The sequence below is a fragment of the Apaloderma vittatum genome, unplaced genomic scaffold (genome assembly GCF_000703405.1).
Source record: "Apaloderma vittatum isolate BGI_N311 unplaced genomic scaffold, ASM70340v1 scaffold11916, whole genome shotgun sequence".
Taxonomy (NCBI): domain Eukaryota; kingdom Metazoa; phylum Chordata; class Aves; order Trogoniformes; family Trogonidae; genus Apaloderma; species Apaloderma vittatum.
In genome coordinates, this window is record NW_009721310.1 from 6,508 (window position 1) to 30,364 (window position 23,857).

General features: G+C 40.5%; 1 protein-coding gene across 1 annotated transcript; it reads right to left on the reverse strand.

Annotated features, from left to right (window-relative positions):
- Nucleotides 1–4,616: 4,616 nt before the first annotated feature.
- Nucleotides 4,617–6,571, reverse strand: C1QTNF7 (C1q and tumor necrosis factor related protein 7). The gene is made up of 2 exons (XM_009871338.1): nt 6,334–6,571; nt 4,617–5,613 (listed from the first exon to the last, which is right to left on the reverse strand). The coding sequence occupies exons 1-2, from the start codon at nt 6,569–6,571 to the stop codon at nt 4,982–4,984; spliced, it is 870 nt and encodes a 289-aa protein (XP_009869640.1). The 3' UTR covers nt 4,617–4,981.
- Nucleotides 6,572–23,857: the final 17,286 nt, after the last annotated feature.

The window sequence follows — 23,857 nt, forward strand, 5'->3', positions numbered from 1 at the left end:
TTACCTGCCAATGGATAGATAACCAATTAGTGAAAAGTAAATTATTTAGCAAAAAGTAAATTAATTATTGAATAGTAAATGTCCTAGTCAATGAATATACAGACTCCACAAACTAATGAAGCATACCTGGTATGGAATGAGATAAGCTTATTGTCCATTTTACACATTTCTACTTATCCCAAAAAGTACGTAAATGGTGTTAGGTAGATTGTATAAGACTTGAAAAGTGTAGATAATGTTCTCAATACTGATATCCATCAGCAACTATTTCCTCTAGATTGTCTGTGTTTTGTAAAAAATTCTTTAGGGCCTATTGCTCTTGAAAAAATTTTATAACAGCCTAAATCGTATGGAAATGAATACCAGTAGTGAAGAAACTGAAGGTTCAAAATAACATACTCATATCATTTTGAAGATGGAGCTTAGTTAGTTACCTAGGTTAAAAGTATTCATCAATGGAACATGTGACTGGCTTCTTCCTTGATGTCACTCTACCAAGTGTAAAGAAAGTCTCAGAGAGTAGAAGATTGTGTAGCAACAGGACAAGGGGCAATGGTTTTAAAGTAGACCAGGGTAGGTTTAGACTAGATATCAGGAAGAAGTTCTATACAATGAGGGTGGTGAAATACTGGAACAGATTGCCCAGAGAGGTGGTGGAAGGTCCATCCCTTGAGGCATTCAAGGTCAGGCTTGATGGGGCTCTGAGCAACCTGATCTAGTTAAAGATGTCCCTGCTCACTGCAGAGGGGTTGGAGTAGATGACCTTTAAAGGTCCCTTCCAGCCCAATGCATTCTATGATTCTATGATTCTATGATTCTATGATTCTATGATTGTGGGGAGCTGTTTCAAATAACTTTATTTTTACTTATGTATATTTACATATATATATCCCAAGTAAATATACATATATTTTACTTATGAAGGTTTCCTGGTGGTCTCAGGTTTGTGTGACTTCTTCCAGCCTCCATCAGGAAGCCCAAGAGTTGGTGCTGCAGTAAAGACAAGCTTCCACCTGGAGTGGAAGTTTCTCCTGGTGATACTAATTTCTTTCTGCGACTGCAGGAAAAGTCTAGATGAGTAACTTGGTCTGTATACCCAATTATATATGGCTTCTGTAGAATGATATATATAGTGTAGAAATCTTTGATTAATTTCAAACTTAATCCCAAAGAGTTTTCACAACATCTTGAAACTAAACCAGACCTCAGCCCAAGATATTTTCCATATAAATTCAAATTTAGACAGGGGAATACCCCTACTGAAGTATCATGTCATCAGAGTTGATCTGTTTTCAAGTACAATAATAGACAAAGCAATTATTTACTTTAGGATAATGTCTTGAGATCCTGAATGAGGACAGGGACATGCTACTTATATACATACATTGTCCATACACGTAGTAAAAGCATTCTTCTTGCCAAAATCTGCAGGAATAATTCAACAGAATTACTTATTTTTAAAAGTTCATGCCAAAATATTAAGCTCTAAATAGGTACAGAATTCAAATGGGAAAATTTGGGGAAGGTAAAATGACTTTTCCATGATTGTATAAAGAGAAATCTAAAAATATTGAGTAAAGGAAAGCAATAACCCTTGGTTTACATATTCCCATGATGTGGGTGTGGTTAAAATATCTCTTATATTTCATTCATTTTTGCAAGATTATTACATGGAAGCAATTTGCTTTTAGTTAGGATTCCACCCAGGAACATTTAACTATAAAGTCCTATTTTTTCTCTAACTGATTGTGAAAGATTAGTTTTGTCTGAAAATGTCCAGATTTATTATAACTACCAAATATGTTTCTGTAGAGTCTGAAGAACATCAGCCATACTCTTCTTAAATTTGGCATTATAGGAGATTTTCTAATTCTAATAAAAATTTACTTGTTACTCTTAACATAAAATTCCTATTGATTCAAATGTTGTAAACTTATTTCCACATTTTAAAAAAAATAAACCTGCAATTAAATACTTCTATTAGTTGCTTGTGCTGCATAATACATATTATAGATGCAATCCTCTGTCCATCAAATTATGCTTTCTGGAAGTCATGGGCCTGGTATGTTTGTTCTGCCTTGTGGAATTTCAGTGCAGACAGCCCTGAACAAAGCCCAGACTCCTTATGCCTTGTATAGGCACTGCTGGCTGTGAAGCATTGGCATCAGTCATTGTCGTAAATGATCATTGGGCTGCATTTTACTCTCATATCCTGCTTAATCTGCAGATGTATAAATGATTGTACAGCGCAGTGATAAACTGAAGCTCTAAGTGTTCTGCTCCGTATTTGTCATGGGAAGCAGCCCTTGCATAGCTCTAATAAATTAGATGTCTAGTTAGAAGAAAAATCCACTTTTGTCTTCTACCACACATCCCTCACTGTCAAATAAAATAAGGCTTGTACAGGCGTTGCCAGTTTGATTTGTGGACAGAACTGTGCACCTGTGCGCTGCGTAAAACAGAAACATACTTAAAAACCTGCATGTTAGTGCATGGGGAAATGATGGGACAGATGCAGGGTGCGTAGATTAGTGTTCCGTACATAACCGTAGTGCTCATTTTGGAATCTCAGCAGTACTTTTGCGTAATTTTATTTGGTTATAATTTTCTTAATTAAGTACACAGGAAAAAAAACAAACACAAACAAACAGAAATTTCCCTGCTTTGGACGTAAAAAAGTGGGATCAGGAGTTGCACGACACAGACCACCAACATTTGAAATTCTATGAGTAACTGTTAGAAATAGCAGGTATCTGTAAATCTGGGGTGAATAAAATAAGATTGTAAATTCTTGTAAAGTAAGAGCACCCAATTACATTGCCAGTCTTGCTTTAAAGGTGTTGAGGGCTGGAGAAATCCTTATATTCCTAGATATTTTTACAATGATTGAATATGGACACTGATAAAATGACTTCTTCAATTCCAATGGGAATTGATACAGTTTCTCACTGGCAGATCTTACTGTGCTCCTACATGATAGAAGGAAGTTCCAGCTATTATCAGAAATTTTACCTCCAGGTGGCTGTTTGCAGACTGTGATCAAATCACCTCTTAACCTTGGTGACAAGAAAAATAAAGTGACCTTGTGTAATCCACATGGATAGAATTACAACCATTTATTTCAGTTTTTAAGTAAGTTTTTGAAATGTTGAAAGAAATAGTAGCTTCCTAAGTAACTACTCTTTCTTACTACTTGTAGTTCCATTTTATCATCCAAAGGGCTGTAGCAACAGCCTGCTCTGATGACTCATATTTAGCTGATTATTCATGAGGCCCCATGTACCTTTTCCAAACTTCCTGATTTCCTGAATGCAGTTTTTTGTCTTGTGTGTGACCTACATTTATTTCATTGTATTTCGCCATGCTGGAATATAAGTGAGTCTGCTTTAACTATGTGACTCAGTTTGCATCATACAATTTATTCTCATTGCTGGTTACTGTTCTATCATTTTTATGGTGTCCATAACTGTCTTCAGCAAAAAGTTTTTAATTTCTACCACATTTCTCATAAAGATACCGAACAGCATTGAAAGAATAGCAAACCCAATTGGAATTACACTGAAAATACATTAAACCTTGATTGTCTATCTTGAAGTTTCAGATCTCTTAGTTTTTGATTATTTTATATGTTTATTACCTTTCCTCTGTTCTTCTATGACTGTCATTGGGCAGTCCTCAGCTAGGACGAATCTTCATGCATTTATTAGGAGATTAATTAATTATTAATATAGTTAGTTGGTGTAAATATCGGATGGAACTGTCCTTGTGAGTTGTTCAGCTGTATCCTGAAGCAGACAGTCCTATTTTATTCCTCTCCCTTTTAAAAATCAATATTTTATCTGATTTTAATGTATTTCCTGTCTTAAAATGACCAAAGATCAGGTTGGGGGCTGACCTGTTGGAGAGTGGCTCCGGGGAAAAGGACTTGGGAGTCCTGGTGGAAAACAGACTGACCACGAGCTAGCAATGTGCCCTTAAAGCCAAGAAGGCTGATGGCATCCTGGGATGCATTAAGAAGACCGTGGCCAGCAGGTTGAAGGAGGTTATCCTCCCCTTCTCCTCTGTGCTGGTGAAGCCTCACTGGAGAACTGTGTCCAGTTCTGGACTTCCCAGTTCAAGGACGAGGAACTACTGGACAGAGTCCAGCTCAGCGCCACCAGGATGATGAGGGGACTGGAGCATCTCCCATGTGAGGAAAGGCTGAAAGAGCTGGGTCTGTTTAGCCTGGAGGAGACTGAAGGGGTTCTCATCAATGCTTGTACAAATCTAAAGGGCAGGTGTCAGGAGAATGGGGCCGGACTCTTCTCAGTGGTGTCCAGTGACAGGAGGATGGGGCAATCGTCACAGAATGAAAAACAGGAGGTTCAATCTAAACATCAGGAGATACTTCTTTAATATGAGGGTGATGGAGCACTGGCACAGGCTGCCCAGAGAGGGTGTGGAGTCTCTGTCTCTGGAGACTTTCAAAACCCACCTGGACACGTTCCTGTGTGATCTAGTCTAGGTGATTCTGCTCTAGCAAGGGGATTGGACTAGATGATCTTCAGAGGTCCCTTCCAACACCTACCTTTCAGCGATTCTGTGATTCTGTGGAAGTTGATATTGCCATGAATTGTTTGATTTTACTTTATTGTCATATAAAAAATATCCGTTCTACATTGCAACTTAATGTATTTTGCATAAAATCCAATGTACAGTATCTTAAATTTGTTTAAATAGTATTATAAACACAACTTTCAAGAGGAGTCAGTCCTGGAGTGACACAGTCTTTTGTTAATTACAGTTCTTTTTGATATCCCTGCTCTTCGGTAAAAAATACAGCTTAGGTTCTAGAAAAATCCATATGAGCTCAGATTTTGTTCCTATCAAAGCAAAAATAAATGCTCAGAGTATTTTTTTTTTCAACTTTGTGTCCCCCACATAGATAGATAAAATCTTGTGCTGAGATGTCCAGTTTGAATGTCATTTGACATCATCTGATTCAGAGCTCATCTTCATCCGATAAAGCATCAAGGTAGTCTGTATCAACGTATAAGAGAAATCCAGAAAACAAACTGTCTGCCCATGTTGGATCAGAAAAGAGACCATTTTGGTCAGTGTAGAAGATCTCAAGCCATACTTCATCTTCTGCCTGAAGGTAGATCACTGTGGATCCAGAAGCTACATCGTGGTTGCCTGTGTTCGCATCAAATGTCTTTATCCGGTACTTCCCATTGTGAACCAGCCCAATCGCAAGATGCTTGTTCGCTAAGGTGATATCGTAAGAAAAATAATAAATCCCTGGGATGGCACAAATAAACTTCCCAGTGGAAGGGTTGTAATGCTCCCCCTCGTTGAAGAGGACTTTATTGAACACAATTGGTAATCTTTCCTGTGGGTAGCTGGTGGTGATGCCAACAGAAAAGGCAGATTTCAGCACTATTTTTCCACATTTACAGACCCCTGGTGTACCTGGTTCTCCTCGGTCTCCTTTATCTCCCTTAGGTCCAGGTGGTCCAGCTGGACCTACTTCACCTTTGGCACCAGTCAGTCCTCCAGGTCCTTTTTTACCAGACTGACCTTGGTCTCCTTTCTCTCCTGCTGGTCCTAATGGCCCAGTCTTTCCTCTTAAACCTTCAAAAACATTTTAAGTTAGTTAATCATTGCACGTATCATCTCAGTAAATGATTGTGTGGGCTACTGTGTGTGCCTGAACAAACAAGAAAAACATGGCCAGAATTTCAACACACTCAAAGAATAATTTCAAATTCTTTTAGTAAGTTTGCAAAAGGAATGAGAGGTTGGGACAGAGGATCGGGCTCCAAAGCCCTTGTGTCCTTTGTTTCTATATTCCTACTTTTCTTCATACATCTTGATTACACATTGAAGAATTTTATATATAATCAGTCCATTGCTGACTGAACTATGGGCACTGGTGATGGGAAGGACTGCAGTGTGGCTACCTATGTGATTATACTCATCCACTAAATATTTCCTACTATTTGAGCATTTTTAGTGTATACTTAAATACCTGCTAATCTTTTATTCCTAATGTACTAATGGTGCAAATTAGACTATTTATGTGACACCACATATGCTTCGTTTTTCCCAAATTTTTTCTTAGCCTCTATATGCAGGAAGACCATATGTTTACATTTATTTACACAGATTTCAGTATCTGCATATTAGACATATCTAAAATATATCTGCATGTTTTCTCTATATATACATGCATCAGACTTAAACCCACACAGGGGCATACACACATTCATCCTATATATATATGTATAACAGCAATGATGAAAGGTCTTACTTTATTGTACTACTGTGTTAGGTTACAAAAATATTCAATACCTGCACTCCCTTTTTCACCTTTTTCTCCCTTCCTGCCATCTCTCCCATCTCTTCCTGGAAGACCAATGCGTCCATGTGGCCCTGGAGATCCGCCGGCTCCGGGTGGACCTGCAGGGCCTGGCAAACCAGGGATGCTACAGATGTACCTGGTGTAGTAATTTTCTCCTTTGAACTGGCTTTGAAGAGGTTGTTCGCTTGTGTAGATGGCAAAACTTGTAATGTAAAGCAACACAAACATCCTTGGATCTGGAAAAAATACATATAAATAAGGCTATGCATATTATAGCACTCTATCACATGCAGATGTCTCTGAATACGCTAATAAGTGTGACACTGCAGTGCATTATGCACAGGCATGCGCGCAGAGATCAACCTGGGATTTCTGCATTACCAGATTCCACACAAGAGGCAAGGAGGAAAGTCTATTAGGTTGGACCTTTCTCTGGGCACCATATATGCTACTGCATGTCTCTTAAGTAGTCTTTAGCTTGACAGTGTAACCGGTGAATAGCAGCTTTTTTTGGACCAAATTTTGGCACTTTAAAAAAGGGATCTGAATTTTTCGATGCCAAGTCCTTTGCTTGAATAGTTTATTTTATCTTTGGGACCTGTATAAGCTTTGCAGAGAAAAGCCATCTTGCTGGAGGAAGTTATATCTGTGCTTGGAGGATGTGCCCATAGGAACAACCTCTTCTAGTGAGGACAGAGTTTATACCTGCATCCTGTTTTGAAATTTGCCCTTATGGTTGCAAATGAATCTGTGGCCTGAATAAGCACAGTAGAAACTTGCTGAGCCTGCAGAAAGGATACCAGCAAGAGAGTTACAGCTTTGATGCCTAGTTGGAAACCCTGATGACTACAGCACAAATAACTACTTCACCCTAATCCATCAGGTCGAATCAGGCAGCTGTAGGGAATGGATGGAATGTGAATGGGCTGTTAAAGGGCTGTGTTCTTTTAAGCTTGGCTTGGACTGTCATATGCAACGAACTGTGCTGCACTATATAGTATTTAGGTGGTTTCATAAACAATTGATTATAAATTGAGTTTCTCTGTTCCTCTACATAGTGGCAATCTAAAGAAAAAACACTGTACGAACAGTGAGGAATTTGCAGTACCTGATGCAATTTGCTGAGGAGTTGCAGTATCTGATGTACAAAGGTCTCTTAAATTAGCGTTGCATTAGCAGAGTTAGTCATGGGTCAGGTGAGATTTTGCAAGTCAAGCTGTTTTTTCTAATTCCCCTCTTGGCTTCTTAGAAGACTTGTGTGGGGTTTTTAATTGGAGTTGTCCATTCATTCAGAGCTAATTTACAGCATCCAAGGAAATCAGAGTCCACTGGTTTCTGTGTGGAGAAGAAGAGGAAATGGAGTGGGAGATTCAGAAGAATATCTGTGTGAAATACCATCTACCGTTTTTTACAGTGAAACTCAGACTCATTTTCAAACTCAGAATTAAAGAAGTTGCAAAGTGAGTTAATCTAGAAATCATTGTTCCCATTCTCTACTACGTGATACTGATTGGCATTGACTGACTGGTTTTAAAAACCCAAATCATTATGTTTAGTTGCAGTTAATCATGTTTCAGCTGGTATATGGCATAGCCAAATCCATTCAGCAGGGAAGAAGACATACACAATCATACACAGTCTGTATGAAGAATCTTTTCTGTTTTACAGAATACAAAATTAGAAATTGTCTTGGTATCAATGGCAATGCAGAAAAAAGAGTGAAAATATTGTAGCTGGAGAGAAATCTGCTCCAAAATTCTCTTCAGTGATGTGTATTCTGCTTTTCATATTAAGCATCTTGTACCAAATTGGCAGAAACCAAACTGTTAATTTTGCTGTCATTTGATAAAGTCCTGCAGTACAGTCAGGCACAACAACCTCCACGAGTGGATTAACATATGAATGCTTAACATTACAGCAAATGATAACTCCAAGACAGTAGTTAGCTACAAGCACAAACTTCACAGAGACATTTGCTCTGATGTACTGAGTGTACCCAAATAAAGCTTGTGGATTTCCATAGGACTTAAATCAAGGACAACAAAGCTCTCTGCAGAGAAGCACAGCTTTGAGCACTTAGCCAGGAGGGAGCAGCTTGGAGGGACTTCATGGCTGAAACTGCATATGCAGTTTACACAACGCTGATGGATAAAAAGCAGACATGACCTAAGGATCAAGGACTGGAACAAAAACTTCCCTTTGCGAGATTAAAGTCTGAATCAGTAAGCTAGATGTTCCCACACTGTGTTACAACTCAACAAGTGCTGGTATTTTCTATGTCCAGGACCTTTTACAAATCAGTTAAGAACTTTTACATGATTGTTCCCGTCACTGCCTGGGCAGTAATGTAGTGATGCATGAAGCTGTCTGCACCTTCCAGCCCTCCCCTGCTGTTCTTCTCATGGGCTTACATGAAATGAATTTTCTGGGACACATGTTTCTGCTAAGGACATAGGAAAACAGTCATTTGTGGAAGGTGAGGTTGTTGGGATGTGCCTTAGATGACCGGGGCATTGCAGTTGGGGAACTGATTTGGCTAGGAGAAGGCATAGAGAGGAATATGTAGAGCTTTCAAGTATGGATTGGGGATCTTGAAGACTGATGGGGCGATGAAGCAGAATGGTGGACTTGCAGGAAGGGGGACAGAGCTGGGACTAGGAAGAAATGGTGATAATGTTCAGGTGATGACATTTACAGTCCTGAATTTAGGCTTGGGGGGAATGCAGAAGGCTGCTTCCAACAGTGGTACCCAAAAAATGACATTTGGGAAACCGTGCATGAGGCCACAGAATCAGGACTTCTCTTGCCCTTTGACTTTGTACTTTTGCATTTCTTCCTGTGTAATGGTCCAGTTTTAAAAGGAGGAGTGGAAGGTGCCTTTGCTATTGCACGAGTCACTTGGAAAGCATGAATCTCCTCAGGCCAAGGAAGGATGTACAGCACTGAACCCATGCCCTCTGTTTCTTGGTGAGTGCTCTAAAAGATAAATTGCAATGTTAAAGGTGAATGATAACATATGGCCATGCTTTTGAAATTTGCAGGTGAATTAGGAGGCCGAAATCAGAGATTTCATCTCACCTGGGCTTGTGAAGTTAGAAGGTGGAATACAGACTTCCCATACCACTTTCTCAGGAGTCATCTATGTATCTATGTTGCTGTGAAATTCTTTATCATAAAGAGTTAACTGTTTGCAGAAAGTGAGTCATAAATTACACTTTGCTCCTGGCTTCTGGTTGTCCTTTTCAAAGATAGAAACTTGTGTCCATAAACTGGAGTAGGAAACAAAGTCATTTACACATGCCAAATAATTTTTCTTCAGGGAAAAACAGCATTTGAAGAGCTTATTCTTTTTTCCGAATACTGAAAGCCAGAACAAGAACATGGTATTCTTGTTCACAACAATAACAATCATCTTCATTAAAACCACCACCAAAAATAATAATGAGAATGATATGAAACCATATTAGAATAATGTTATTCCAAGTTTAGAAAATGGCATTTCAATAGGTACCGAATCCACAACATTCACTGGAAGACAGGGAACATGCTGATTGGTTTTAAAGTGCAGTTGTTTCTGGAACAACTTTTCTAAGTGAGAGTGGCAGATTCATCTGTTACATCACTGTTCAAATTTCATAAGCAGCACAATCACTGCCCTTGTGCATTAACTCAAATGATCATCTGATTAATTAGTATTTGGAAAAATATTTTAAAATCTATTCTGGACCTGATATCTTCTTGTAGTCTACTAAGGTGACAGATCTAGAGAATCAAAAGAAGCATAGCTGGCAGGTCAATGGAAGTGACCCCCTCCATTCTCATGAGACTCCACTTGGAGAACTGTGTCCAGCTTTGGAGTCTGCAGCACAAAAAAGAGATGGACCTGTTAGAGGAGTTTCAAAGGAGGGCTGCAAAAACGATCAGAGGGTTGAAACAGCTCTCCTGTGAAGAAAGGCTGAAAGAGTTGGGGTTTTTCAGCCCGGAGAAGAGAAGGCTCCAGGGAGACCTTATTGTGACATTTCAGTACTGAAAAGGGCTTATAAGAAAGATGGGAAGAGACTTTAGCAGGGCCTGTTGCAATAGGACAAGGAGTAATGGTTTTAAAGTAGAGCTGAGTAGATTTAGACTAGATATAAGGAAGAATTTTTTTATGATGAGGGTAGTGAAACACTGGCACAGGTTGTCCAGGGAGGCTGTAGATGCCCCATCCCTGAAAATATTCAAGATCAGGCTGGCAGAGCTCTGAGCAATATTAGGTAGTTGAATGTGTTCCTTCTTATTTCAGGGGAGTTGGACTAGATGACCTTTAGATGCCCCTTCCAACCCAAACTATTCTATGATCTACCTTGTGAAGATACTTTGTAAGTTACATTCCCATCAAAGCTAGATGCTGGGCAGAAGGTCTTTAACATCCAGCCTTTAGGGAATCTCTCTTTGTTACTAATATACTCAGACTATGCCATGAACATTATTTAAGCTTAGGAGTTAAAGGATTGTAGCAAATTCCCGGTTTTGAAACTTCCTTGTATATGATCTAAACTTCCTCCTTTGTCCAGCTATGCATATCTTAATTCTAAAATTTACTAATTGGCATTGTTTTGAAACAGCCCTAAGAAGATTTCCTATAAATCTGTTATAAATAAAAGCTGCATCAAAAGCCAGTGCTGATTAGTCATAAGTTATCCTAGCTCTGTTCTTTTGTCTTTCCTTGCTAGCTTTGAATTCACTTCCAATGCATATGCACAACTATTTGATGAGGAGGAGATGTCGATGAGAAGTAGCAATACTCCTGGGCCTTTTCTGTCTGCCGCACTGGCAATGGTTAGTGGTACAGAACAAGATAGTCTACACATCCTCTGTCTCTCCAGTAGCAAAGATCCATACCACCTCGCATTTCCTATCTTGTAGGGATGTATAGACCTTCCCCAGCTCTCCCATCTAGGGGAACTGTGGCACGAGATGGAGAAGGAGGTAATAAATCAGGATGAGAAGCAGAGAGAGACACCCTCGACGATTAGGTTGAGACCTCACTAACAATGCCTGTCTTTTCCCTCTCAAAACATGATCCACAAAAATCAGTTGTGTACACACACCTGAAGGGTTCAAATCTGCCACTCACTTTGCCACCACCACTGACTTATCTAAAAAGCCTCAGAAGTAGTGGCTTGCAGTTTAGCACAGCACACTCTGCAGTTTCTTTGCACTCTTTGGTTATTATGCTATTTAAAATGCAAGTCTTAGCTATGGATTTTTCCCCAAGTGTTTTACAGTGATCATTCACCTTCCATGGGGCATGGGTTTATGCATCTCCCAGCTTGTTTTGTGTTATGGGGATTATGCTGAACTTCCAGAGCTCCATCCATAAGACCATCCCTTACTCTAAGCAGTCAAAGCCACAGCTGTCCATCACCACATTCCTTGGCTAGACAGTCCAGCAATCTTCACATGGCTTTACATTGTCTTTACTTCCCTTGTGTAAGAAGGGGAGAGTGACCTGACACTTTTTGAGCCGTCTGAACTTTTAATTGCCAGTTCCAAAATGGCTAATGGTGCCCAAAGGGATTAATCAGCCAGTGGGAAGGAACATTAGCTAAATATTTCTGAGAAGAAATTCCTTGAAGGCCTTATTAGCAATGCTGACATTTAACGGTCTCACTTGCTTAAGTTTGTACTCAGTCATGTTTGAACAGTCTCCTTCATAACTACATTGAGTGCAGTCAGATTCTTCAACCACGTTTCAAGACTTCATGAAAAATAGAGTGGTTATAATCAAGATCAGAAGTTCAATCAGTTTGATTTTCAAAGTACTGAAGGAGTGGGTGTCATTTTATTTATTTCTGTGTCTGACTTGAAACATAGCGTCTCCTGTTCCAGACATTCCCATTGTTTGGAAGGTTGTTCTTACTAAAAATGCCCTAGGAGCTGATCAAGGCATGTATCAGTGAGATAGTCTGACTCAGCTGGGGGGAATTTTAACATAAAGGCTGGCAGGCAAAGCAGTTTCACTGCCAGCTGTACCAGAACACACAAATAAATTAAACCTGACAGAATTTGTCTTGACAGAGAGCCGAGAATCTAGGCCAGTTGCTTATAGTTGGCAATTAACATGGAGACAATAATGTGTTTGCTTGCAACGTAGTGAAAAATGGCCAGGATTTAACACTGGAAGACTCAGGATACAAGTCTCCTATACCTCAGGTGCAGGCCTCTTTGAAAGGTTTTCTCTATTTTCTTAAAATGAGAACGGAGACAGGAGCCATAAATCACAGGTTTTCTTCAGGGACGATCTGCAATTTGCAGGCTTAGTTATGAATCTGAACTGGAGTCAAGCTTGTGCAAGTATGTAGGCACCTGGAGATGTGGATTGTTGCCTAGGACAGCATGGCCATATCCCATGGAGTGCCTTTCACTTCAGGAAGGCTTCCTCTTTTTGGTTCCTCTCCAGCCCTTGCCAGGAGAATTTCCATCTCCTTAGATCACTCTGTTTTACCAACCTTACGATGATAGAAGAGAAATGGAGAACAGACTGGGAATACCATTTCATACGGCATGGACAGAGGCAAAACAGAGGGCATGAGAAGAAAATGTCAGACTGCAGGGCACATATGGACAAACAAGAACAGAAGTTATAGATTATTTCCATGAGTCATAGGGGACAGACTTCTATTGCCTTTGCCTCGTGCTTAGTTGTGTCCACATCTGGGCTTTGTGAGCAAAAGTCCATAAAGATCTCCCATCATGAGAGCAATCACTTTGCACAGAGGTGAATGATGGAGACCAGCCCACCAAGTGAGATCAGGACATACACAGCAAGAACAACTTTGGGAACTTCGCTGGATTTCTGGCTAAACAAGTTCCAGTTCCTGGGCATGGCTTAATTCTCATTCCCTCACAATAAATGTAATTTATTAGGTCATGGACACCTTGAAGATTGAGTCTCCTTCACCCAGTTGGCTCCCTTGGTGACAGCGTGTTGTACTGGTGTTCACCACTTAAAAAGATAATTATGCAGAACAGAAAGCTTCCAGACCCTGAAAGGAAAATTTTGCCTACATGGGCAAATCCCCAGCTAGAAATGACTTGCTAAACACTGTGGTCCCTTCAATCCAGGTGATACTGTATACAGTTCTTAACATACTGGGAAGTGCAAATGTAGGATAAAGTATACATTTTCTAACTTCAATATTTGGATAAGTATGCATGTCTGACGAGACTGTGGAGGACTAATTAGTTTTTATATGACACTTAGAATATGTAGTATATAGTATATATAGTATAAATTTAATTATCTTAAACCACTCTGAATTTTATTACTGAGAGTTTATATGTTGCAATATAAAAGCAGGAATTTCTGAAATGCTCCATCCTAGCCAAGCTGTGCTCCCAGGAATGGCAGAACTGCACAACAGAGCTCAGATAATACTAGTCCTGAAAAAAATTCACTACAACTCTCAGGTTCCTGCTTGAGAACTTTTGAAAGATAACTGCACATTTATGCATTTGAGAACTGACTTAGAGAATCAGCATTCTAGAATTGAATATTCCTGGTTAAGAAATAACTTTGTGGTGTTAAAACCTTTTGGGCTGAATTTACAAATGTTCCTCTAAGTTCCAACTTTTATATCTGACTTTCACACACAGAAAATGCATCTTGGGGGAGAATCAGGCTCCTAAGTCCAAAGAAATGAACCATAAAACCTGTGATGTACCAGCTGGAGCATGAGAGTCTGCCTTAGCCTAGTTTCTGATGAGGGTCTCTTCAGGCACATCTGCAGGAGCTGTGGTGTGAAACACACTCAGGACAGCACCGTGAGACCCAGGCTGTGCACACCTGATGTGGCTCAATGCCCAACCTGTAGCCATGCAAATACTCCTGGCTTTATTGCAGCACTACATCCCCAGGGCACTGCTCTATCCACTGCCCAGAGATAGCTGCAAGGTCTCCATCTTCTGACCCTTGGTGTGGCATTCGCATGTTCAGGAGCACCAGAAAGCCTCAGTATGAAACTGGAGAGTCAAACTTAAGGGAAAGGTTATGGCTGTTGTGCTGGTTTGGACAGGGACAGCAGCTAGGATGGGGCTGTGGTTTGGATTTGTGCTGAAAACAGTGTTGATAACACAGGGATATTTTAGCTATCACTGAGCAGTGCTTACACAGAGCCAAGGCCTTCTCTGTTCCTCACACCATCCTACCAGTGAGTAGGCTGGGGGTGCACAAGAAGCTGGGAGGGGACACAGATGGGACAGCTGACCACAAATAACCCAAGGGATATTCCATATCATATGACATCATGCTCAACAAATAAAGCTGTGGGAAGAAGAAGGGAGGGGTTTGAAGTGATGATGTTTGTCTCCCCAAATCACCATTCTGCATGATGGAGCCCTGCTTTCCTGGAGAAGGTTGAACACCTGCCTGCCCATGGGAAGTGGTGAATGAATTCCTTGGTTTGCTTTGCTTGTATGCACAGCTTTTACTTTACCTATTAAACTGTCTTTATCTCAACCCACAAGTTTTCTCATTTTTACTCTCCCAATTCTCTCCTCCATCCCATGTGAGGGGAGTGAGCCACTGGCTGTATGGAGCTTAGCTGACAGCTGGGGTTAAACCACAACATCTGTGAAGTTGAACATGGCAGAGGTTTGCGAGTCTTAGGAGGCTGTGTCTCACTGGCACAAACAATAAATGCATTTAAAAGCTTAAGCCTTACTCTAAATCAGTGGGGCTTGAACTTCTGAAAGCCTAAGGAATTTTGAAAATGGCAGGAGACCTTTGAAGCTGCGCGTGCTTTTCAAAATGCCACCCATGGTAATGTATCTCCCCGGCCTCTGGGACTGCCAGGCTCTCACGTCAGCCCCAGTGGTCTCCTCCACACTGGTGCTCTAACTTGCCAGTATGGGAGATAGAACTCTGGCCTCAAAATCAGCATAATTTCCTGACCATGACTGTTCTGAGAAAAATCCTGTTCTCGTGGATCGAGTCTACCTCAAAGCTATTACTTCAACAGTATTACTTCTATATTTATACTGGAATAGAAAAAGGAGAATTTGGCCTGGTTTAATCACATGTGTGATTGTTATGGTTAATGTCAGATTCAGGAGATCAGAGCCAGGAGATATAAAAATAGAATGAAATTTATGTAATGTCTGCTTTTGGGTAATAGCACGTTTTTGAAGTATGCCTCTTCATGATTAAATCAAGCCTTTAAGCAACAACTTGATTTTCAGTGAAGTTGACCTCTTTGTGAGACTGAAGGACATGCACATTAGAAAGACAGCTCTAAACAACTGGGAACTCTAAAATAACATTCCAGGTGTGCAAGACCAGACCGGGATGTCAGCCTGTGTGTGGGGGTCAGCTGGGCTGAAATGGGGTCCTGGACCATGGGCAGGCTGGTGGGATGCCCCAGGAGAGGCTGGCAGGGACAGTCAGGGATGTCAGTGCCCTCATGGATCTGATGGTTTGTAATTATTCAAAGAGAAAAAATGCATTGTGATCCCCATCTGGCAGCATGAGTCCACCCTACGCATACGGAAATAACAATTTTCAGCACAAGGCATTCAAAGGTCTATTTAATTCCATATGGATCATATGGATGAGTCCTTCAGGATTTGCTCTTGCTTTCATCAGTCTCCTGATGAGAAACATTTCTATCATGGACTGTTTGTATTTGCAGAGTCTCAGTCTGATTTAGTTGGCTTTTTCTTTTTAATACATAAACTTCTACCTATTGTGAAGACGTTCCAGGCTTGCTTATTTGAAGAAATGTTTGGATTGTTCTTACAACACATTGTGAAATCTAAAATCTATTACATGAACTTTTCCTTATTGAAGTAACAGTGCCAATAATTTTTTTCCTCTGTATTTCTGACTTGGATATTTCAGGACATTTTTCTCAAAGAAAAATGCCTATAGAGAAAAAACCGTCATTTATTTGTTTTCTAATTTGTACAAACCTCAAAAGTGAAAAACTCATGCCATTGCACAGAGCTATGGAGAGTCTAGCAATCTGTTTTGCTAACTACAATAATTTACTGTACCTCCAAACTGCAGTATCCTAACAAGTCTTTAAAAAGAGTTTAACAAGTATGAGAAGAGAAGAGGAAGAAGAAGAGGAAGAAGAAGAGGAAGAAGAAGAGGAAGAGGAAGAGGAGAGAAGAGAAGAGAAGAGAAGAGAAGAGAAGAGAAGAGAAGAGAAGAGAAGAGAAGAGAAGAGAAGAGAAGAGAAGAGAAGAGAAGAGAAGAGAAGAGAAGAGAAGCTTTGTCTTCTTTTGTATGACACAAATTTGTCTGACACAAATTCACTTAGAAGAATGACAGTTTTTCCTGTAATAACTTCAATTTGATACACATAAACATTTGTCAGCCTGATTCTGTACATATTGAAATTAAATGCAAATTTATTAGTGGTGTTTGATCAGATTCACAGAGAGGAGGAAAGATAACAGAGCACAGAGTTTTCTTTCAGGAGATCTGATTTCTGTTCCTCAGTCAGAAATGTCTATTTCATGGCAATTATTTAATCTTACATGTTTCTATTTCTTCATCAGTAAAACAAAACCATCAATAATATCAAGAATAATATTGTTCAGCTGATATAAAAGCAGGTAATTTCAAAAGCACTTTTCGGATTTTGCTTTTCTTAAATAACTTGTTTCATCTTTCAAATCAGTACTTTCATGGGAGACATCAGCAGTTCTTGCAGTTTTTTCTTGCAGTTTTTTTCAGTACAGTCCAAATGAGGTGTCATGGCTGATAACTGGTCATTTCTGACTTTGTAACAGAGCATCAGCCATACTCCTGCTTACCCTTAAGAACAAATTTTGGGCCTCATGTAGCTGGGCATAGCTCTACTGAAACCAAATGCACTGTGTTTATATCTGGCCTTGAACGTGTTTTCTCATTTAAGTTTTTGCCACAATAATTTGCCAGATTGCCCAGAGACAGCACCAGAGGGATTCCCTTGGGGAAGGAGTAAACAGGACAGCAGAGGCAGCACAGAGTTGTATCCACGAATGACACGGTCATGGGATGCTCCTGCAGTGCAAAACCAGCCCAAGGTAGTGGTATGTAGTAGATTATGCCAAAATATGTACATTTCTTAAAAATAAAAGGGATCATATGTAACTCTCTTTATTATTCCATAATCAGTGAGTATGACTTTGCTTTATTGTAGTATCCTGCATTTTGCTCAATCTTCTCATTCAAGTATCTACTGATAAAATTGACAGTGGTGACAATAAACTCAGTGTTATTTTAGAGTTGCAACTCCATAGCAGCTGTCTGCCGTGAGCCTTTTTTGCATTTTAATCAGTAACCTTGATTTAAGTTTCTTTCTTATGAATTTCTGGCTAGTCTCAGACAAATAGTATGCCAGAATCATTCTAATGATCTGTCCCCAGAAATTTCCTTAGATAACTCTTAATACAAATAAAATATCTTGAAATAGAGGAGTCATGAAAGGCTTAGAACATATTAACTTCAGGTTTCCATCAGGATAAAGGGTTTTGCAATTTCCACTTTAATGGGAACCTACAGAGATTCAGAATATATTGACTTGCACATAATGTTAAAAATACATAAAACATGGAGAAGCTTTATCTCGCCTTGGTGAAAATGACCTTTCAGCGATAAAAGTATTTAAGTTTTATGGCTTGGAATCAAGTTATAAAAGTGAAAACATTTCTTATAATTTAAAGTCTTTCAGATTAGTGGAGGCAGTTGCTTTTCCCTCAGCCAGGGCATAATTTTTTCACAGACAAGTGTGTGTATGTGTGCACGCGTGTGTGTGCATACACATATACATCTGTACCATTACCAGACAAAGAGGTCTTGTTCTCACTTAGCTTTTCTTCAAGGCCCTGGAGCATGGTTGGGTGCATTTTATGTCAGATATTATTAAAGAGTTTTCTTCTATTTGACTTTGACCAATGGAGTTAATTTTCTTTAATACAGATCTATTATCTGATGGTCTGAATTAACGATATACTTAGATTTGTTTCTAGCTGATAAACAGTAAACCAGCATATAATAACCTGTTTTGGTGGTTTTATCTTCATGATAGGTATCTTCACTGGGCTCTGCAGAAAGTTCTGTTTTGATATTTGTGATTTTGTTTACTGCTCAAGATACATGTTTTGTCTTGAATAGGATAATTGCAATTGAAAACTCTCCTGTCATGTCTTTCCTGCTGAGAATTCTCCATTTCTTTCTGTGAAATGCTGTGATTTCTTCTGAAGTTTCTGTTTTTCCTCTGTCTTTGGGAAAGTTTAAATGTATGTATGTGCATATATATACATATATATATGTACACACACTGTAAAGTTTAAAAAAATATACATTTCTCAACTCATGGGAGAGAATATCAAAACACTTAATTTGGAGACAGTTTTATTGGCACAGTTTGTCTCTTACAGTTTTTACCCATTCTGCTTATCTTGTTAATACATGAAACTAGGTCTCTGCAGAAGTTCCTAAGCCGCTGCTGTTCCTTCTCTGTAAAATTAATTGGTGCCCCAGTTTGTTCTCTTGGGGCAATTATGAAGTCATCCATAACAGTCATTTCATTATGTCTCTGTTTTGGGTTTAATGTTACAAATGAATGACTCTGGTAAATATGATCAAAAGCCCTTCCTGGCTCTCTGGCAGTGCCCTGTAGCAGGCTCTTCTGCTCTTCTCAAGGATGTGAGGAGGGTGATGCTTGCTGAGAGGTTATCTTCCTCCTTCCAGTGCTCTGCAGCCGAGCTCTTCTGAACCTGAGATGTTTTGTGAGTCTGCTTTCTGCCAGCCTTGCTGGACTCTTTGTCTGTCAACTTGGAAAGAGTTTGAACTCTGGCTTTTCACAACGTTCCTGATCTGTTGGGTTAATTAAGCACAGAATGCATTTGTCTCCCTTAAATCTTTTTGTGTACCTTAAATATTTTTAAATGATAATTCAATTTGATTCCTTCTGTTTCTTGCATTCTAAGAGACAGTAGTTAATGTGCTCCTTATTATATTATCTTTCCCAGAAAAGCAGTAACTTCAGACTCTTTATAATTGCCACAAATATTTCTTTGTTGAATATTTTTAATTTTCAATTACAAATTCTAGTGGTTATAGGGTCCACTAAACTATAAGAGCCATCTGCTCTTTTCCTCTAATGTATTAACATTAGTAAGCCAGATTCTGACTGACACACAAGAGCAACTTTCATGTTATGTCCTCCAATCAGCGTAAACCCATCATGTCTAACAAAAAATGCAGAAGTACAGCTGCAAAAGAGCAGCTGCCCAAGATTGTGTTATCTGGCCTCTGCCAAAGACGTATAACATGGGGCAGAATCTCCCCGCTGTAGGTATTGTTCTGCTAGACTTAAAAGCCAAGAAAAGTAGTAAAAAGTAAATATAATGTTTTCCAGGAGACATTGTTGCTTATATAGAAAGAAAAAAACCCTTTGAATTTATCAAAGTTGCAGAAACTCTCATGTGTTTGCTACAGACAGCTGGAAGGACAGTCTTCCAGATACTTGATAAAATATTGCTTTCATTGGCACACTTTTAACAAAACAATCATGGTTTCTTAATACAGATGTGTTCCATTATTATTCAAAATCAGGTTTGTTTATTTATCTGTTTTAAACACAGAATGTCAGACTACAGGGACTTTTGCTTTGCTGTCCACGAGTAGCCAGCTGAACGCAGCGGCATCACTGGTGACCACATGTCCTTGCGTCAACAATGCTGGTGAGGTTATGTGGCGGTGACATTTGCCATTCCCTGTTGGAGTAGTTCTCCACCTCTTCCTCCTCCTCTTCCTCCTTCTCCTATGCCTGCCAGCACAGAGTTCCCTTCTACTTGCTGGCCTCCCAACACTGCTGAGCTCTCCTCCCAGCACCAGGAGCCCAAGGGTCAAAATCTACCCTGCTCCCAACAGGCATTTGGGGAAAAGACCATTTTTCCCTTGGTTCCCTTTCTATTGGGTTAGGGATTCCTCTGTTTTTTCTCTTTAATTGTCAGACACTGAGGCTGGATGTGAGCACCATCCTGGTGCTCCTCTGCCACTATGTTCAGACGAGACAGAGAGAAAGGGGTGCCTATCTGGAGTGTAGCATGATGGCAGGGAGGTGGCAGTAAAAAGACTTGTCCCCCCTGCATGATGCTACAGCTGGCAAAGTTGAAAGATGGCTGGGAAAATTCCTTAAATGGAAATCTCAGATGTGGAACTTGTTTTTCCTGCCAGAAGCCTGAACGAAGAAGACTGTTTGTTGTAGTGAATGTTCAAGCTGCAGTGAGCCCAGATATTGTAGTCACTTCTCCCTGTTTGAAGTCTATCTCCAAACCACAACAGGGATCTAGTGCGCCAGCAGTTACAGGAGAGGGACCTGCTGGGAGGTTGTGGGGGGTAGGGTATAGCCCTGAGCCCCCACGCACTGCTGCCGCCCTCGTTTGCATTGAAGACTAGTCCTCTCTTTTGAACCCTGCAAACAGAGATGCTGTGCAGGTGGTACAACTTGTGCAGAAGTAATCACAGCCAAAAGAGTCTCCTCTCCAGAGGCCCTCCACAGTGGAGCAAGGGCAATAATGACTCACCACCTATTAGCAAGTGTAGTGGGTTTGGCAGAAACAAGGACCCCGTTAAGTGATGAGTTTGTTCTGTTTTGGAGTTTCATCTGTAAGCTGCGGGGTTTCTTTTTTCTGTCATTTTGCTCTTATGTGGCAGGTGCCACAGTGAGGCCAGGGGAGAGCCAGGCCATATGCAACTCTTTCTGAGTCCCAAAGCACAAAGATCTGGAGGTGGACAGGCAGCTGAGACCTGCTGCACGGAGCTAGTGCATGGAAACAATGCTACTGCTGCTGCTTCCAAGTGACAAATGGTTGGTAGCTCCTGGGTTTTGCACAGTTTTGTTTCGATATCTCTCAGAGAAAAAGGAATACATCCAGAGAATAAAGGAAGAGGTTGTGCAAGTCTCTTTCTGATAAGTAAAAGAGAAGTTTGTGCTCTTGCCTGAAGGAATATCTGCTTTCCAAGAGCAGGCAGGGGACAGCCTCGTCCAAGGAACAGCAGGATGTGGCTGAGGCTCCTCAGCCTTCTTGCCGGCAACAGCAGCTAAAACCCACAGCAGGGAGAGGCCAGATGGAGGCTTCTTCAGTGTCCCTCTTGCCTATGAACCTGTACCACTTCCCAGAAACAGCTCAGGAACCCTGTCTGCTCATGTACATTCCTGGTCTAGTCTGAATGCCAGGAAAAGTCCAAGGGAACATGAAGTCCAATCTGGCCATTAGATGAGTTACCAATACTATTGTCTCCATAAAAACGACAGAAATTTTGTGGAGGGCATGAGTTCCCTTCTGCTTATTGCTTGCCTCTTGCTGTTCCCTCTCTGTGTAGGATAAAGCAGCTCCAGCGTATCAGGAGGTTTTAGCACTCCTCGTCTTCCTTCATTCTTCTGATTTAACTTTCACCACAGGCTAATGCTTGCAAACCTTTGACTCCTGCTCACAAATAGACAGCCTGGATAACATTAGCAAACATAAACAGTACTCTTCCTGAAAATCCTATTTTAAACACAGATTTGTAAAGACTAATTTTATCTCTACCATCTGTAACTAGTTAAAATTCCAATTGTTTTTCTCAAAAAGAATTTTCACAACAGATCGTAAGCATGAGGTAGATTAAAAGTAATGTAAATTGTAGGTTTTTATTAAGAGTTTAAAAAAATCTATTAGAGGCCTGGGTTATCTGCAGCCTCCAAATGGTGCTGAAAAAGTGATGGTGCTCTCAGTTGTCAGCGGTGATTTTTTTTCTTTTAAGCTGTATGTTGTGTTTTTTTATCATTTAAGCTCTAATTTGCATTGTTTTATCTTCAATAATTTGTTAAATAAATGCTGGATCCTCAGTGGATGCCTTAATTTATCTAGAATCAACTGATTTAGTTTTATTTGGCTTAAGCTGCAATAATAAGTTGTATAAACTAAGATTTAGTCAGGCTATATAAACTAAGGACATAGTCAGGCTCTTGCTGCGGAACTGTGTGCACCAACTTAAAATATAACTATCCCTCTGCAGTTTCTTATTGCTGGGGCTCCCTTTCTTTGTAGATTACCCACTTCCACAGGCTGTTGAACCCATCTGACACTGCACTAAATCATATGGGGAGCATTTGCAAGTTTTGCTATCCAGTACTGATGTGTAGAGGAATGTAAGAGCCAGATGGGTAAGGGAAGGGTTCTCGTGGGGTCAGTGGCTGACCAGGTCATAGCGCTGTGTAAACCATTCCTTCACTCATTGGACCCACTGAAATCAGAGGTTTCTGGGCATTGCATGGCTGCAGGCACACGTTCCTCCTGCTGCACTTTTTGAGTCTGTGGTCACCTTGGGCAGGAGATCTCAGTGGGTAACAACTTTGTAAAGCACCTCATCAGGATTCACCAAATGTATTTGTCAAGAGTTTAAGATGCTACCATGGCCGATACATCTTCCTTTCCTTCTGGCCACTTTGCAACTAGGGCAGGTGAAACCAATTTTTAACCACTGCTGTTGTTCGCCAGGTGAACAGGAGCCAAAGCACTAAGAGAGTCCAGATGGGTGCTTGCACTGGTCTAATTAAATCAGTTTTGAAACATATCTTTAGGCTGTGGACAGATGTTCATTTTGTAGAGAGCTGTGCCACATGAAGATTACAAGCCAGACCGCTGGAGGTTACTGCCCTCACAGCTCTGCTGGCATGGTCGTCCCAGAGCCTCTTCAGCTTAAACAGGGTGCAGACATGCATCTCAGGTGGTGGTGGCTGGAAAGGTCATGAGCTGCCTGCCCATTCTGGCCTCAGCTCTGCTGAGTGCTCCAAAGTGTGTCTCCTGGCCTCTTTCAGTCAAAATGAATCAGGTTGGCCTGTACAGTGGGAACAAGAGAGCTCTTGTTTCCTCTGACTCGTGTCATACAAGAAATGGGGAGCCCTAACAGGCTAGGGGACAGTGGGAGCACAGGGGACAAGCTTGGGTTGGCACAGCTGGATCTGGAGGAGGCCATCTCCTTGCAGACCTCCTGCACTGGGGTGGGAGAAGAAACCTGTCCTACTGCTGAAGCCATGAGGGGTGACCCGTGGGCAAGGAGTTTTGCAGAGTGGCAGGGGCCTCAGCTGCTTTGGGCTGCTTGTTTACTAAAGTCTTGGCATTGGCTTGAGCTGGGGCCATGGGGGTTGATGAAGAATTGACAAAGGCAGTCCAATTCAAATAAAGAAACTTTTCTTGTCAAGCTACTATAATTTTACCAAAAGTATTAATGTGTGTATAGACAAAGAGTGACACAACGTTGACCAAGTTGAGTGAGCTGCTAGCTTCACTTGGCAGATGGTATTAAACTTTCTGTGTAACACCAAGGTCAACTGTGACAAATTAATGTGCTTTTTGTACCTTAAACCCTATCTGCATTAGCAACTATCACATTTGTTCTCATGACAATTCTAATTTAAAAAGTATTAGCTTAAAAGCACCTTAAATGCCTTACAAAAACATCTGTGTGGCCATGACCTTAGCTAT

Bases quoted from the DNA above. Each gene is read 5' to 3' on its own strand.
- C1QTNF7 (XM_009871338.1), bottom strand. From the start codon at position 6,571: ATGTTTGTGTTGCTTTACATTACAAGTTTTGCCATCTACACAAGCGAA. The intron at 5,614-6,333 runs GTATTGAATATT...ATGTTTTTGAAG, and splicing joins AGGTGAAAAAGGGAGTGCAG to GTTTAAGAGGAAAGACTGGG.